This window comes from Prionailurus viverrinus, chromosome A2, assembly GCF_022837055.1.
Source record: "Prionailurus viverrinus isolate Anna chromosome A2, UM_Priviv_1.0, whole genome shotgun sequence".
NCBI classification, from domain to species: Eukaryota; Metazoa; Chordata; class Mammalia; order Carnivora; family Felidae; genus Prionailurus; species Prionailurus viverrinus.
The window spans coordinates 50,044,931-50,061,602 of record NC_062562.1 but is presented as its reverse complement, the minus strand read 5'-3'; the positions used below and the strand labels follow the sequence as shown (position 1 = coordinate 50,061,602).

Genomic DNA, 16,672 nt, shown 5'->3' with positions numbered 1-16,672 from the left:
GTGCCTTTGTCTGTATGATGGCAATAACAACTTTACCACTGCCTACTTCACAGTGTGGCTCAAGTGCCTGAGCAACAGTAAGCACTTAAAAAAAGTATTTGTTGGGGCACCTGGGTGGCTTAGTCGGTTAAGCATTTGACTTTGGCTCAGGTCATGATGTCATGGTTCATGAGTTTGAGCCCCTCATCAAGCTCTCCACTCTCAGTGCAGAGCCTGCTTCAGATCCTCTGTCTCTGCCCCTCCTCCACTTGTTCTCTCTCTCTCTCTCTCTCTCTTTCTCTCATTCTCTTTCAAAAATTAATAAACTTAAAAAGGATTTGTTGAATGAGTGAATGAATGCATGGACCTTGTTGGGTAGCAGTGACAAGCAGCAGGGGTCTGACCCGAGCAATGTTAACTGCTGACTTGGGGCCATGAGACCTGATGCAATGAAGGTCCACATAAAGCAGAGGGGGAGTGCTGAGTTAAACTGACAGACTGGGTGGTATGATGGTCAGCTTCACATTTGGATAATGGGCATTCTTATACTTGCTTGATGAGAGTATAAATGCATTAGTATAAATCAGCCTTTTTGGCAAATCATATAATGCTATCACAGTTTTAAAAGAGCACACAAATTGACCTAGTAGTTCCATTGGTAGGACATCATCCCCCACATATCTTGCCTCAAGTGTGCCAAGATGTATATAGATAGTATGTTCGTTGTAACTCTTTGCAATAGTGAAAAACTGGAAATAACCTAAATGCTCCACAGAATGGGAATAATAAATTGTGGTACACCTATGTTATTGACTTTGTAGCTAGGAATGAGGTAAATATGTTCGTATTAGTATGGAGAGGCCTTAAGATGTGTGGTTAAATAAAGGAACAGAAAAACTCGTTGACAAAGCTATGCAATTAATTTAATAACATTTGTGGGGAAAAAAAGCCGTATCTATATATCTGCATAGGAAATATAAGAAAGTAAATATCTGAAAGAGTTAGGGTGGTTGTCTCTGCAGAAAAAAAAAAAAATTTTTTTTTTAAAATTTTAATTTGAGAAAAAGAAAGAACTCCCGTTTAAAGTCCAAAGGCCCTATTTGCAGTCTGGGCAATGACACTGTATGATTCACTTTTTTGAGCCCAAGTTTCCTCTTGTGTTAACTAGCAATGGTAATATTCACCTCTCACGGTTATGATGGGGTGACACGAAATACTAGGTATGAAAACACCCGCTCAGAGAGGGGAGCAATCACGGAGGGCGAGGTGAGGAGGGGGAATGAGTCTGGACCTTGAGAGGTTTGGCAAGGTCTGGATTTGGCTTGATTCCTGACTGTCTTTCCCTAACATTCCACAGGCATCTATTTATCAAGGGTCTGCTACAAAACCTAACGTGGGCTTTTCAACCATTTACCTGCCCTGAGAGGCAAAGGGGCGGGGGGGGGGGGGGGGGTCTTGGAGCGTGCGCAGTGGGGGGGGGGGGGGGTCTTTGGCGGCGCTCCGCCCATGTACTACAACTCCCAGCAGGCTCCACACACGCCTCAGGCGCGTCGCTGGCTGCTGACGTATCGCCATAGCGCGGGGAATTTCGAGTAGCTGTGGAGCGCTGGGAGGACAGTGGGTGACGGACCCCCCAGCCTACTTAAGAGAAGCCATGGACTCCCAAGTCGAGCCTCGGTGGCCTCCAGGCTTGGCAGTCATGAAGGTGAGTGGTCTGAGGAGGTTGGGGGCACCCGAGTGTCCGGGAGGCCAGCCCCGCCTTGAGGAGGAGAAAGGATGTGATGGGAGCCTCGAGCTGGGCCAGGGTACCCGGTTCGGCTGTGCCCCTGAGCGACCTGGTAGATTTGAGCCTCCTGCTGAGAAGTGATGGTGTCAGGCCTCGGTCCCTTATGGGGAACTTATGTTGGTCGCCTTTTGGAACCGGGTATTTTCAGCAAGAACAATGACCTCGAGAAAAATAGTCCAAACAGTGAAAACGACAGTGACAACTAATCCTTTCTGAGGGCCTACTACTTGTCGAGCATTACGTAAACTCTCGCAGTACATTAGTTGAGAATTTCCCCTAGTGACACCGGACTTGATTTGGTTTGAACCCTCCATCAGATAACACTTATTTAATCACCTAGCGAAACAGGTCGTCTCCTTCCCATTCTTTCATTTCTTCTAATCACCTGGTGCTGGTTTGCTCTAACCCCTCCCTGACCTGTCCTAACTTCTAACAGTTGTGCATCGCTTTTAAACAAGATCAGGGTTCAGGCTCAGCCTTAGCCTTTTGTTTCATTGTATTATTTCACTTAAGTAACTTTTTTTTTTGCAAGTCATTCCAGTTCCATTTGCTATAGTGGTGAGCCCTGGGTTCCTGCTGTGCTTGATCAAGAGCAAATACACTTTGCTGTGCTAGCCAAGAATCAGTTGCTTGGTTTTTCTTCTTGCTCTGTAATTATGCATTTCTGTTTGTGTGCAAGACCACTTTCTAGTTGTTATCCCTCAGTTTTGTAAATTTGGGGATTATGGTGTCTGTCGCACTGACTCATAAGACTTGACTTTGAGGATTAAGTGAGGGGACTTGGGGGATAGGGTCTTATTCTTCTTACTGTCATGTCATCTACAGAGCTTGGGGACTCGAGATAGCCCCATGGTGAAAAGCTGACATTGTGGAGGGATCTAGGAAAGCTGTGGTTTTGGAGACGTGGTGGCCTTGACACAAAGTTACAGGGGAAAGGAACATAGATTTGAGTTCAGTGGTCCTGGGTTAGATCTGGTGTCTGGCTCTTATTTAACCGTGTCATCTTGAGTTGGCTACTTAGCCTCCCTCAGCCTGAATTTCTTCAAAGTGGAGACGAAAATAAATAGTTCATACGGCTGGTTAAATGAGTTGATGTGTGTGGGTAGGGATCTTGTCTGGCTTATTCACTGTGCTTGGCACATAGTGCATGTTCAAAGATTATTTGCAGATTGGTTGAAGGTAGTATCTGGAAGGTACTAAGCATTCAATTAATACGTCTTTATTATTATCATTAGCACTTAACATGTGTGAAGTGTTCCTTTCATCCCTTTTTATTTGTTGTTGTGAAGATTGAATTGGATAAAGGAAATAAAAGCTTATAAAGCTTTTTGATGTGTAGATTTGAGCATATTTTATATATTACTACAACTTCCACAATGTTCTTTAGAAGCAGGTTCCATGTCTTCTCTGGATTTGATGTCTCACCAGAGCACTGAATACAGGGTTCAGCCCCCGAGAGTGTTCAACGATGGGGTTGACTGAGCCCATATTAGAATCATAGTGGAGAGCCAGCCCCCTTCCAGTATTTCTTTTCTACTTTTCTAATAGGTCTTTTATTTTGTTTTTATTGTTCGTACGTCTTAATGCTCTTCATTTTGCCCTTCCCCCATCCACCTCCCAGGTGGCAACCACCAGTTGTCTGTATTTAAGGGGCTGTTTTTTGTTCATTTTTTTGTTTTTTTAGATTCTACATATAAGTGAAATCATGTGGTGTTTGTTTTCCTCTGTCTGGCATATTTCACTTACATATTACCCTCTGGATCCATCCATGTTGTCACAAATGGCAAGATCTCATTCTTTTTTATGGCTTCGTAATGTTACATTGTATATATGTGCCATATCTTTTCTATGCATTCATCTATCCATGGACACTTGGGCTGCTTCCATACCTTGGCTTTTGTAAAAAATGCTACAATAAACATAGGGGTGCATATGTCTAGTAGTGGAATTACTGGATCATATAGTATTTCTGTTTTTAATTTTGTGAGGAACCTCCATAGTGTTCTTCACATTGGTTGCACCAATTTACATTTCTACCAACAGTGCAGGAGGGTTCCCTTTTCTCCACATCCTCACTAACACTTGTTACTTCTTGTCTTTTTGGTACTAGCCATTCTGACAGGTGTGAGGTGATATGGTGGTTTTGATTTGCATTTCTCTGATGATGAGTGATGTTGGGCATCTCTTCGTGTCTGTTGGCCATCTGTATGTCTTCTTTGGAAAAATGTCTATTCAAGTCCTCGGACCATTTTTTAATTGGATTATTTGGGGGTTTTTTTGGTGTTGAGTTGTATAAGTTCTTTATATGTATTTTAGATATTAACCTCCCATTGAGTGTATCATTTGCAGACATCTTCTCCCATGCAATGGGTTGCCTTTTTTGTGTTGTTGATGGTTTCTTTTGCTGTGTGAAAGCCTTTTATTTTGGTGTAGTCCCAGTGCTTGGATGTTTACTTTTGTTTCCCTTGCCCGAAGAGACATATCTATAAATATGTTGCTAAGGTGATGTCCAAGAAATTGCTGCCTAGGTTTTCTTTTAGGAGTTTTTTGGTTTCAGGACTCACATTTAAGCCTTTAATCCATTTTGAATTTATTTTTTACATGGTGTAAGAAAGTGCTCCAGTTTCATTCTTTTGCATGTAGCTCTCCAGTTTTCCCAATACCATTTATTGAAAGGACTGTCTTTTCCCCATTGTATATTCTTGCCTCCTTTGTTGTAGATTAATTGATGGTATAGGTGTGGGTTTATTTGTGGGCTCTCCCTCCTGTTCCATTGATCTATGTGTTTTAATTCCTTTATAATGTATTGCCAATTTGTTACATAGTTTCTGCTTGAACTTTTCCAGGGACAAAGAATTAGCTGCTCCTGGAAACTGTGTTTGAAGCTTTCTTCCTTTGAGGTGAAATCTGCCTCTAAATCCCAATAATCTAGGATCCATGGACAGACTTTTGTATTTGGAATTATTTATAAAATTTCTGTTTGTATGTGTTTTCCTGAGAAGAGAGTTCATAGTTTTTATCCCTATTTTAAAAGGGATCTGTGACCAAAAAAACTTAACTTTTTCTCTAGTTATTAAGTCTTTTCACTCACTTTTTCCTTCCTCCTTCCACTTTGCCCTCTTCTCTCTAAGTTGAAGAAGCCCTGGAGCATTCCACTTGACCGCTCTCTGTTTCCTGCACTGCATGTTCCGGTCTTGAAGTGGTGTGACCAGAAGTTTTTACAAGAATGTTATAGTTCATCTGATACAGTATCACCTTCCACAAATCTTGCTGGGCATGTGTCAGAACTACTCCTCCAGAAGAGAGAGGATGGTTAGGTAGAAGAAAGCACAAGAGAGTGGATGCTCGGACTCTGGCTTCCGGTCCTGTCTCTGCTCTTAATTGATTTTCAACACAGTCTTCTAGTGGTTGGTGTCATTGGTAGCTTACCATCGAAAATAATAGAAGATTTTGACATTTTAATGTTTATTTCCCTGGATTTTTAACAATAGGAATTTCTAGTTTTGACAGATTATGAATGGAGTATGTATATAGAGTAGAAAAAATTAAAATTCAGATTAAAGAAAAGAACAAATGAAAGTTACTCATCATCCAACCATCCAGAGATAACCACTGTTTAATGTTTTCTCCTGTTTTCCTTCAGTTTTTCTTGTGTATGATGCATATATGGATTTAAAATTTGGGAACCCTTTGGAGTCCACTTCTTGGGTTTGATTCAACCACTTATAAGCACTGTAGGCTTCATTTTTAAAACTGGGATATAGATAGTATAGACTTCATAAGATTATTACGGAGATTAAACTGTATAGTCTTATTGTGATGTATTGTAGATTTGTTCTCTGATTTTTGTTTTGTTTTTTTAGTTTCCATTAAACATGAACGTTTTCCCATGGCATTAATTATTCTTTAAAAGTGTGTGTTTTTTTAAATGGCTACACAGTATTTCATCGTATAGGCTGTTAGTGACATTAGTCGTTTTTGTTTGTATTTTTAAAATTTAAGTAATACACTCATAGTTAAAAAATATGAAATGAAAAGTAAAAGTCTCCCTTCCAACTTGTCCCTTATCTGTCCAGTATTCTGACCCCCGTTGCCATTATTTATTACTTAATGTGTGTCTTTTCAGAATTTCTTCATATGTATCCAAGGTAAAAATAGAATACATATTTATTTTACCCTCTCTTTTTAACAAAAAGTAGCCTGCCTTACTTCCTTTTTGCACTTACCTTGGCAGTCTTTCCATATTGGTACATGAGAAAGCTCCTTCTTTTTTTTCTTTTTTCTTTTTCTCTTACATATCTGCTCAGCATTCTGTTGAATGCAGAATAACATTTTATTTTAAATGATTTAGAAGATTTTGGGTTGTGAGAATAGATCCTTTCCTGTTTGGATTGCATTCCAGGCTGATGCACATCTGTCTGCCTTCCCAGGTTAACTACTGCCTTACTTCTTCTGCTGTCACTGGCTCTACCTCTTTCCAGGGCTTCCTCATTTGGCTCCACCGTGTAGTAACTAACATGTGGTATTATGCAGAAAGCATCGGACTGACTGCCATTAGGGAGACAGGAAGTTTTGTCCTGGCTTGACTTATGCCCAGTATGTGTGTTTGCATCCTCATTTGTGAAGTAAGGGCTTTAACTAGATGATTTTGAGTGTTTGACTTTAAATATTCTCTAATTTTGCCCTTAACCTGTGTGGTGAATGCTTGTTGGTACCTTTTACCCGACAGTGACTGTAGGCCAGGGAATGGGGTCTGAAGAGGAGGAAGCTTGGAGTAAGAGCTGGAAAACACATGGCAAATGGAACAGGAATGGAGTAGCCCTTCTGTGAAGGGTTGCCGATATGGAGCAGGAATCTGTAGTGTCACTTTATCTGTCTTAAAGCCTTTTTGGTAACCTGACATTTGAATGTGTAAGTCATGTGGGAGAGGTTTTTCTCTATTTGTCAAGATCTCTTGCAGTTTATGTGGAGTTAATTTTGGGTTTGTATATTCACAAAGGAGTATTCTTAAGTTGGTTTTTTTAGAAGATGGAGAAAGTTCTGTGGCAGATGGTCCAGTCTTGGTGGCTCTCTGACAGGTATATATGAATTTTTGCATTTCAGACACTAGATGATTTGCTGCGGTGTGGAATTTGCTTTGAATATTTCAACATTGCCATGATGATTCCTCAGTGCTCACATAACTGTAAGTATGCACTGTCTCTGTGAGCTAGTACAAGTGTGATTTTTATATAAGGTAGTGTTAATTTAACGCTCATTTATTTCTTACCGTTAGCTCCTCTATCTTGAGGTTTTCAGAAGGTATTTTCTGCCATCTTCCTCTTGGATATTTTTTTTTTAAAGCAGAAGATTATTATATTTCAATACACAACTTTTGTACAACCAAAAAGTACAGCATCACTGTAAAGTGTTGGTGACAAAACGTAGTATTTCATTTGCAGTGCGTGGCAAATAGTTAACATCCTTAATCACAAATGATGTCTTAGAAACTAGTAACAAAGACATTAATATGCTTAACAAACATTAATATGGTTAACAAAGACATTTCCAAGGGAAATGAACAAAAACAAAAAAAAAAACACAGAGGAAGGTGAAATAACAAATAACTAGTAAGGGTTAAGGACATATAAAGATGGCTGAACTGGGGCGCCTGGGTGGCTCAGTCGGTTAAGTGGCTGACTTCAGCTCAGGTCGTGATCTCATGGTTCGTGAGTTCCAGCCCCGCATTGGGCTCTGTGCTGACAGCTCAGAGCCTGGAGCCTGTTTCAGATTCTGTGTCTCCCTCTCTCTGACCCTCCCGTGTTCATGCTCTGTCTCTCCCTGTCTCAAGAAAAAGAAATAAAATGTTAAAAAAAAAAAAAAAAAAAAGATGATTGAACTGAACAATAACAGAAGAGAAGCAATGTCTTTGTAACATCACATTGTCAAAGATGAAAACACTGACATCTAACGTTTGTACTGTTTTAGAAAACAGAAGTCTCATAAACTCAGGGGGACAGGATGGATGACAATCTAAGCAGTTTTGGGAAATGTCTACTTTTGACTCAAAATACTAATTTTGGATATCCTTATTTCCAGTGAACTGGAACTACTGGGACTATTTCAACAGATTAGTTGGAGAAATTCACAGTAATTTATATATGAGCATGTTCACCACATAAAAATTTATAGCTAATGTGGGGGCCCATAAGACCATTTGCATAATAGTTTGTTTATCAGTGTACCCCAAAAGGATATGCACAAAACTCCATTAACAGATAATGTTGGGAAGTGGTATTAGAAGGGGAGAAAGCATTTAGGAAGTAAAAATGCTATCCTTCACAAATTTCTGTGTCCTTTGAAATCTGGGAAAAGATACCTTTTTATGAATCAATTTTAAATTTACCCTGTGATAAGTGAAAATTATAAATATGTGCACTTCATACTTACGGGGACACTGAGATGAAGCCTTGTAATCATACCATCATGAGCTCGTCTGTGTCATGACATCTCCATCATTCAAGCTCCCAATATTTATTAAAAAAATTTTTTTTTAATGTTTATTTATTTTTGAGACAGAGAGACAGATTGTGAATGGGGGAGAGGCAGACAGAGAAGGAGACAGAATCTGAAGCAGGCTCCAGGCTCTGAGCTGTCAGCACAGAGCCTGACGTGGGGCTCAAACTCATGAACTGTGAGATCGTGACCTGAGCTGAAGTCAGACGCTTAAATGACTGAGCTAGCTAGGCGTCCCTCAAGTTCCCAATAGTTAGTCCAATATCAATAATGAGAAGACTCAACGTCTCTGATCACAGTTCTTTCCAATGACACGACACTCTTTAGGTAGTTTTCAAACATGAGTGTTCTCAGTCCAGTTTTTCTTTTCTTTTTTTTTTTTTTAAAGGTTTATTTATTATTTATTTTCAGAGGGGGGACAGGGGGAGAGAGAGAGGGAGAGAGAGAATCCCAAGCAAGTGCCACGCTGTCAGTGCAGAGTCCCATGTGGGCCTCAATCTCACAAACTGGGAGATCATGACCTGAGCCAAAATCAAGAGGCAGATGCTTAACTGATGGAGCCACGCAGGCCCCTCTCAGTCCAGTTTTTCTGATCTGCAAGGACTGTCCACTCCAGTACACGAAAGAGGAGTGTCCATGCATCATGAAGACTGTCTTTTGGATTTGAAGATGCTGGCAGAAGCAACAGCATCAGTTTTACATGTAGTTATCACTCATTGCGCCAAGGCTTATTCCTGGGACCGGAGATGGGAGTGAAGACCGAGTGAAGGAGTAATATTGCCACCAGAGGTCTGGTGGTACCAGTTCTTGCGACTACAAGCAGAGGTGGCAACAGTGTGTTTTCCTGAAGCTCTCATCTCCTGTAGTCTCCAGTTAAGACTTACGAAGTAGGAAAGTCCATCGGACAAGGAATATTCCTGATGTCACCTGGCCTCAGGTTATCTGTAAATCTCTTCCTTTCATCGTGTTCATCTCAAATCCCACCTTCTCCCATATTTTCTTGGATCCCCTCTTGGATATTTTTATGCCTTTTTTTAACGCTGTAGCAATGAAAATTTTGGTCTTTATTTGCCAAGTACTTTTAGATGTTAGACTTCAGAATTTTTGTTTTGTAACAGGATAACGTACAGGTAGTTCAATCATGTAGTCCTTGACATAAATGCATATAATTCAGAGTTTAAAAATATATTCAAATATATTCAAAGTTTAAAAATCCCAGTGGGAGAATTCCCACTGAAGAGTATTACCCTTAACTTGCTGTGTGATTGTGATTGTAATATATTGAGATTTGTTCGTACTTCTCTTTATGTGTCTACTGTGTTTTTTTTATAGTGTAGCTTAAGGTATTTAATGCATAGTGGTGAGCCTGTCTTTGTTTAGGAGCTGGCCATCCAATGAACGGGTCATCTAGGTTCATGATCTTTCTTGTCCTCTATTTTCTTTCTTTTGTCCTCTATTTTCAATTGATTTGTCTTAGAAGGTTAGAGACAAGGTAGGCTTAAAAGATGATTTTGGTGGGTAGTAGTAGCATTGGTGAAGAAGTTTCTATAGCAAAGACGTAAGAGGGTGGTGCTGGTAGCAACGTGGGTGTTAGAGATGTTACTAGGCTTGACTCTTGACTCCCCTCCCTTAACCAGGCGGGTTAACTTGCAAATGCTAACTTTTCTTCAAATGTAAAAATTTGATGAGTCATTTCTACTTTAAAAGGTGATTGTGAAGGGGCCCTGGGTTGGCTCAGTTGGTTAAGCCTCGGACTCTTGATTTCAGCTCAGGTTCGTGAGATGGAGCTCGCGTTTGTCACTATGCTGACAGCCCGGTGCTTACTTGAGATTCTCTCTCTCCCTCTTTCTGCCCCTCTCTCATTTTTATGGGCACACTCTCTTTCTTTCTCAAAATAAATAAACTTAAAAAAAAAAAAAGATAATTGTGAAAACTAAATGTGCAGAGCCCAGTGTCTGGCATGGTATATATAGGTCCTCAATAATTGTTAGTTCTTTTCTAGGGTAGATTCACATTAGTTACCAAAAGTTTTAGGAATTATTTCTAAGTATGAGTTAAAATAATCTTTAGGTATAATTTACATTAATACATTATATCCATTATAAGACGTAAAGGGTACAAGCATAGTTGAGGTTTGACGAAGGTGTATACCATGTAACCAGTATAGTTAAGATATTGTACATTCTATCCCCTGACAGAGTACTCCCCATAATAGTCAATATAGTTTCAGGCAGTAACGTGTGTGTCTCTTTCTGGACTCTTTTCTGTTCCATTGTTCTCTATGTTTCTCCTCGTGTCAATACCACACTCTCTTAATTACTGTAGCTTTGTAGTAAGTCTTGATGTCAGACATTTTAAGTCCTCTCATTTTGTTTTTATTTGGACCTTTTAGGATCTTTGCATTTTATATGCATTTTCTTTCTTTCTTCTTTCTTTCTTTCTTTCTTTCTTTCTTTCTTTGTTTTAGCGTTTTTTTAATTTTGAGAGACAGAGTGTGCATGCAAGTGATGAGCATGAATCGGGGAGGGGCAGAGAGAGGGAGAGAATCTCAAGCAGGCTTTGCACTGCACAGAGCCTATAGCACAGAGTGCCCACGGGGCTGGATCCCATGAATGGTGAGATCATGACCTGAGCTAAAACCAAGAGTCTGATGCTTAACTTGACTGAGCCTCAGGCACCCCCTACCTTTTTGTTTATTTGTCCATCTCTTTCTTATCCTTCTGCTTTTTAAGAAATAATTGAACATTTTGGGGCGCCTGGGTGGCTCAGTTGGTTAAGCGGCCGACTTCGGCTCAGGTCGTGATCTCGCGGTCCGTGAGTTCGAGCCCCGTGTCAGGCTCTGTGCTGACAGCTCGGAGCCTGGAGCCTGTTTCAGATTCTGTGTCTCCCTCTCTCTCTGACCCTCCCCTGTTCATGCTCTGTCTCTCTCTGTCTCAAAAATAAATAAACGTTAAAAAAAATTAAAAAAAAAAAAAAGAAATAATTGAACATTTTAAGTATTAACTGTTTTCCACAATTGACTTACTAGCTCTGCTTCTTTGTTTTATTATTTTAGTGGTTGTTTAAAATATGTCTCTTTAATTTATAACAATCTCCTTTCAAACAGTGTTATGCCATCTGAATAGGGTAGAAATGTTACAAACATGTACTTGCGTTTCCCCCTGTCATCCTATTGTTGTCTTTAGTTTTTTTTTTTTTTTTAATTTTTTTTTTTCAACGTTTTTTATTTATTTTTGGGACAGAGAGAGACAGAGCATGAACGGGGGAGGGGCAGAGAGAGAGGGAGACACAGCATCGGAAACAGGCTCCAGGCTCCGAGCCATCAGCCCAGAGCCTGACGCGGGGCTCGAACTCACGGACCGCGAGATCGTGACCTGGCTGAAGTCGGACGCTTAACCAACTGCGCCACCCAGGCGCCCCGTGTTGTCTTTAGTTATGTGTACATATATTATAGACAGCACAATACATTGTTATTATATGTGCTTTAGAGAGCCCATTATCTTTTTTTTTCTAAGAAGGCTACATGCCCAGTGTGGAGCCCAGTTCAGGGCTTGAACTCACCACCCTGAGTCAAGACCTGAGCTGAGATCAAGAGTCAGACGTGTAACCTGCTGAACTACCCAGGCACCCCTGACAGTCCATTATGTTTTAAGCAAATTAAAAAATTTCTTTTTTGTCTTTTGTATTTACCCACATATTTATCATTTCTGATACTCTTCTTTCCTTTGTATGTATCAAAAGTTTCCTTCTGGAAAAAGTATCATTTTTTTTTTCTCTCTGCTACATTTCTTTCAGTATAGTTAGTTTGCCAAAGAATTCTGTTTAGCATATGAAACCAGATGTGGTATTCTTATTTATAGCTTTCCGTATATAAAGTGCCTTTTTTCCTTAGCTACTTTTCAGATTTTCTCTTTACCAGTGGTTTTTAGAAATTTGTAATATGCTTTAGTTTGATTTACTTTGTATTTGTCTTGTTTGGGGTTCATGGCTTGAGATTTATATTTTGAAACATTTTAACCCTTGTTTCTTTGAATATTTTTTTGTTTACAGTCCCACTCTCATTCCCCATTGCTGATTCCAATTAAATTTTATTTTTAATTGTTTTTTATTTTACTGCTTGATACTTATCTATAGCCATGAGACTCTGTTTTTTTGTTTTGTTTTTTTCTTTTTTTCTGTTTTGGTCTCCACCTCACACCCACCCTCCCTTTGTGTGCTTAGTTTTGGATAATTTCTTTTGCTATGACTTCAGGTTTATTGATCTTTTATTCTGTAGTATCTCATCAGCTGTTAGTCTTATCCAATGAAATTTTATTTCAGAGAGTGTATTGACCATCTCTAGAAATTTCATTTCTAAAATATTTTCTATTTCCTTGTTAGGTTCTTGTGTGTGTTTTAATCTTTGAATTATACGGAATGTATTTCTAATAGCCAGTTTAACCTCCCTGTCTGCTAATCCATTATCTGTGGCATTTCTAAATCTGTTTCTGTTGGCTGATTTTTCCCCCTCCTGGTTATAAACCACGTTTTCTTGTTTCTTTGCATGACTGGTAATTTTTGATTAGATGCTTGCCATTGTAGTGTTTACATTTTTGAGGGGGTAGATTTTGTTGTATAGCTTATTGGAGTGTGAGGCTGTGTTGTGGCAGGCAAGTAAGGTACATGTGGATTAGATTGATCCTGTCAAGTTTTGTTTTTAAGCTTAGTGTGGGTCTAGAGTAGCCCTTTCTATAGGGCTGGGTTTTGTTTTTTGGGTGGGGGGGTTGGTGAAAAACATAATACAAAATTTGCCCTGTTAACAAATTATTACTTGTACAGTATAGTATTGTCAACTATGTGAACATTGTTGTACAGGAGATCTTTAGAACTTTTTCATTTTGTGTAACTGAAATTTTATACCCATTGCACAGTAACTCCCCATTTCTCCTTCCTTCAGCCCTGGCAACGACCATTCTCTTTTCTTCTTCTATTAATTTGACCGGATACCTCATATAAGTGGAATCGTGCAGTATTTGTCTGTCAATGATTGGCCGATTTCACTTAGCTTAATATCCTCAAGATTCATCCACATTGTGGCATGTGGTAGGATTTCCTTTTTTAAGGCCAAATAGTATTCCATTGTATGTATACATCACATTCTCTTTATCCATTCATTTGATGGACACTTTGGTTGCTCCTTCCTTTTGGCCATTGTGAATGATGCTGCTATGAACATGGTAATCCAGCTATCTCTTTGAGATCCTTTTTTCATTTCTTTTGCATAAATACACAGAAGTAGGATTTTTGGCTCAGATGGTAGTTCCATTTTTAATTTTTTGAGGAACCTGCATACTGTTTTCCATAGTAGCTGTGTCATTTTACATTTCCATCAACAATGCACAAGTGTTCTAATTTCTCTACACTGTTACCAGTACTTATTATTAGCTTTTTTTTTTTTTAATTTTTTTTTTTTTTAACGTTTATTTATTTTTGAGACAGGGAGAGACAGAGCATGAACAGGGGAGGGTCAGAGAGAGGGAGACACGAATATGAAGCAGGCTCCAGGCTCTGAGCTGTCAGCACAGAGCCCGACGCGGGGCTAGAACTCACGGACTGCGAGATCACAACCTGAGCCGAAGTTGGCCGCCCAACCGACTGAGCCACCCAGGCGCCCCATTATTAGCTTTTTTAATAATGGCTATTCTAACAGATGTGAGGTGATATCTCATGGTTTTGATTCACATTTTCTGGATAATAAACGATGTTGAGCATCTTTTCCTATACCTGTTGGCCATCTGTATGTCTTTGGAGAAATAGCTATTCAGATCCTTTGCCCTTTTTAAATCTTGTTTTTGGGTTGTTATTGTTGAGTTGTAGGTTTTCCTTATATATTTTGGATATTCTTACCAGGTATATGGCTTCTTGCAAGTATTTTCTCCTATTTCATAGGTGTTTTTTTTGGTTTCATTTAGTTTTTTTTACTGTGTTGATTGTTTCCTTTGCAGAAGCTTTCTAGTTTGATGAAATCCCACTTACCTATTTTTGCTTTTTTTGCCTGGGCCTTTGGTATCATATCCAGGAAATCATTCCCAAGACTGATGATATGAGGCTTTTCTTCTTTGTTTTCTTTTAGTACTTTTATAGTTTCAAGTCTTCATTCTTTTGCATGTAGAAATCTCGTTTTTCTACTGGTGTTTGCGGAAGAGACTGTCCTTCCTCTGTTGTGTACTCTTGGCACCCTTATCAAAGGCCATCTGACTGTTTGTGTATGGGCTACCCTCTTTTCTTTCTGGTGCTCTGACCTACAAATTCTAGCTACCTGGATTTCCCTGAATTCTGAGCTTTGTTATTTCAACTAGCAAGACTGGTGGGCTATTTGACGCTCCTCCCTGCACTGTGGTCACAAAATTGCCTCCAGATAAGGTTGGGCTATGATAGAACTTTCTCATTTCTGCTGTTGTCCACAGTCTGAAAATAGTTGTTTCATATTTCCCTCCAGTGTTTTAACTGTTTATGGAAGGGTCATAATTCTGGACCCTGTTACTTTCTCATGGACAGAGATAGGAGTCCCATGTGTAGGTGAAAGACTACTTTTTATGAATTCAGTGAACCCTACTTAGCTGAAAAAACTAGCCTTTACTTCCATTCTTTTTATTTTCATTGTTTGTTTCTTTGTCACTTGTAAGTTGTCACTGATGTCATTCTTTATTTAAGAGGAAGTCAGTAGAGGGTACTTTCAGATTATTTTTTGAGCACTTATTTCCCATATTGTACCTCTCACAATTTGGTAGCCCTTTCCTACTAAACACCACTTGCCACCAGTTCCCGCAACACTTAAAGTTTCTCTGGGTCTGTAGTGTTGTTTTAATGACACAAAAGCCCCCAGAGCTTAATACGAACTAGATTTGGCCGTCATGTTCTGCTGTTGTCGTGGGTCAACTAGAATTGGTGACCCAGAAGCCTACCTACCCATTGTTTATTGCTGCTCCTTAAACATTTCAGGATTTATCATTTTAAATCACTTTATGCTGTTTTGCTCTGTTTAATGTTTTTGAATATGGTTAATGAACAATACATTTACAGTTCTGTTATTAAGGTTGGAGTGGGATGCATTGGCAGAAAGCAAGTCAGTTAAATTGATCCAAAATCTTGCTATTAAAGAGCACTTTTTTGGGGAGAGGGAATGGACTTACTCCAATCCATAAAACACCATTAAACACCATTAAGTGAGAAATGTTCTCATTAATAAGTTGATATGTTCAGGTGCTAATTTTCTTTGCTCTTACCCAGTTTTTCTGACTTGATAATGGAAGATGCTCAAGATATTTCCTCTTAGATGAAGTCATTGGCTTGTAGACACTGTTAGGTTACCACTATTTTAAAGACGGATCAGGAATCATTTTTATTTTTCTTTTGTAGATTTTGACTAATAAAATTTATTGAAACTTGTATTAGAATAAAAAGCAATTTAATTTCTATATACTTTTTCAGTGAAATATGACATGTTCCATTTGCTGATCTTTGCTAAATTAAAAGGCAGTATAAGATTGCTTTAGGCAAATATGTATTTGTTTTTCTTCTCTTACATTCTTTTTTTTTTATTTATTTATTTTTTAATGTTTATTTATTTTTGAGAGAGACAGAGACAGAATGCGAGTGGGTTGGGACAGAGAGAGAGGGAGACACAGAATCTGAAACAGGCTCCAGGCTCTGAGCTGTCAGCACAGAGCCCAACGCAGGGCTCAAACTCACAAGCTGCAAGATCATGACCTGAGCTGAAGTCGGACGCTCAACCGACTGAGCCACCCAGGCGCCCCCTTCTCTTACATTCTTATGAGGCACCACTGTGGAACAAGACGGGAGAAAAGTGGTAGCGTATGTATGGATGGGACAAACAGTTAGGCAGAGCCACATGTATGACAGGCTGGAGTGCTACTTGTCAGGAGGGATAGTATTCTCTTACCAGCTAGCTGGTCACTTAGCCCTAGAACCGGAGGCAGAGGCAAGCTTTCTCAGCTGTCCAGGACCTCCTATTACTTTCAAACTGGGGACTGGATTTTCTGCTTTTACTGGACACTCAAGAACTATTTTTGAAATGGTTCATTTTCTCATACAGTCCTTAAGATCACACACACAAATAATTGGTTTAACTATTAGAAATTTGCTTTTTACTATTGGAATGCTAGGATCTTTTGATATTTGAGAGCTAGCAGTTTGCTGTGTCTTGTTTGAGATTAGAAAGCCTCCTCCCCCAAGGCTGGAGTGTTTCTGTGAAGCTACCCTTCACGTCACTCTTTTATTCTACCCTCCTCCACCCTGTCCACAGAGCTCAGAGTTGGGTTTTGGGAGAAAAACAAACTTCATAGGTGATTTAAATAAAGCCACCGAGGTATACATGGCTCAGAGCTCTTCACCTGCTCTACTTTGATTGGA

At 39.4% G+C, this 16,672-nt stretch overlaps 1 protein-coding gene across 4 annotated transcripts in view; it reads left to right on the top strand.

The window, feature by feature from the left end:
* The first annotated feature begins 1,569 nt into the window (after window positions 1-1,569).
* The window catches only part of RAD18 (RAD18 E3 ubiquitin protein ligase), a 117,608-nt gene continuing 102,505 nt past the window's right edge, over window positions 1,570-16,672 (top strand). For all 4 annotated transcript variants that reach the window (XR_007150509.1, XM_047850911.1, XM_047850912.1 and 1 more), the window contains exons 1-2: window positions 1,570-1,684; window positions 6,869-6,950. Coding sequence is in view for 3 of the 4 variants with exons in the window: in XM_047850911.1 (XP_047706867.1) it covers window positions 1,634-1,684; window positions 6,869-6,950 (133 nt within the window). In the remaining variant the exon portion in view is untranslated. The remainder of the gene's footprint in view (window positions 1,685-6,868; window positions 6,951-16,672) is intronic.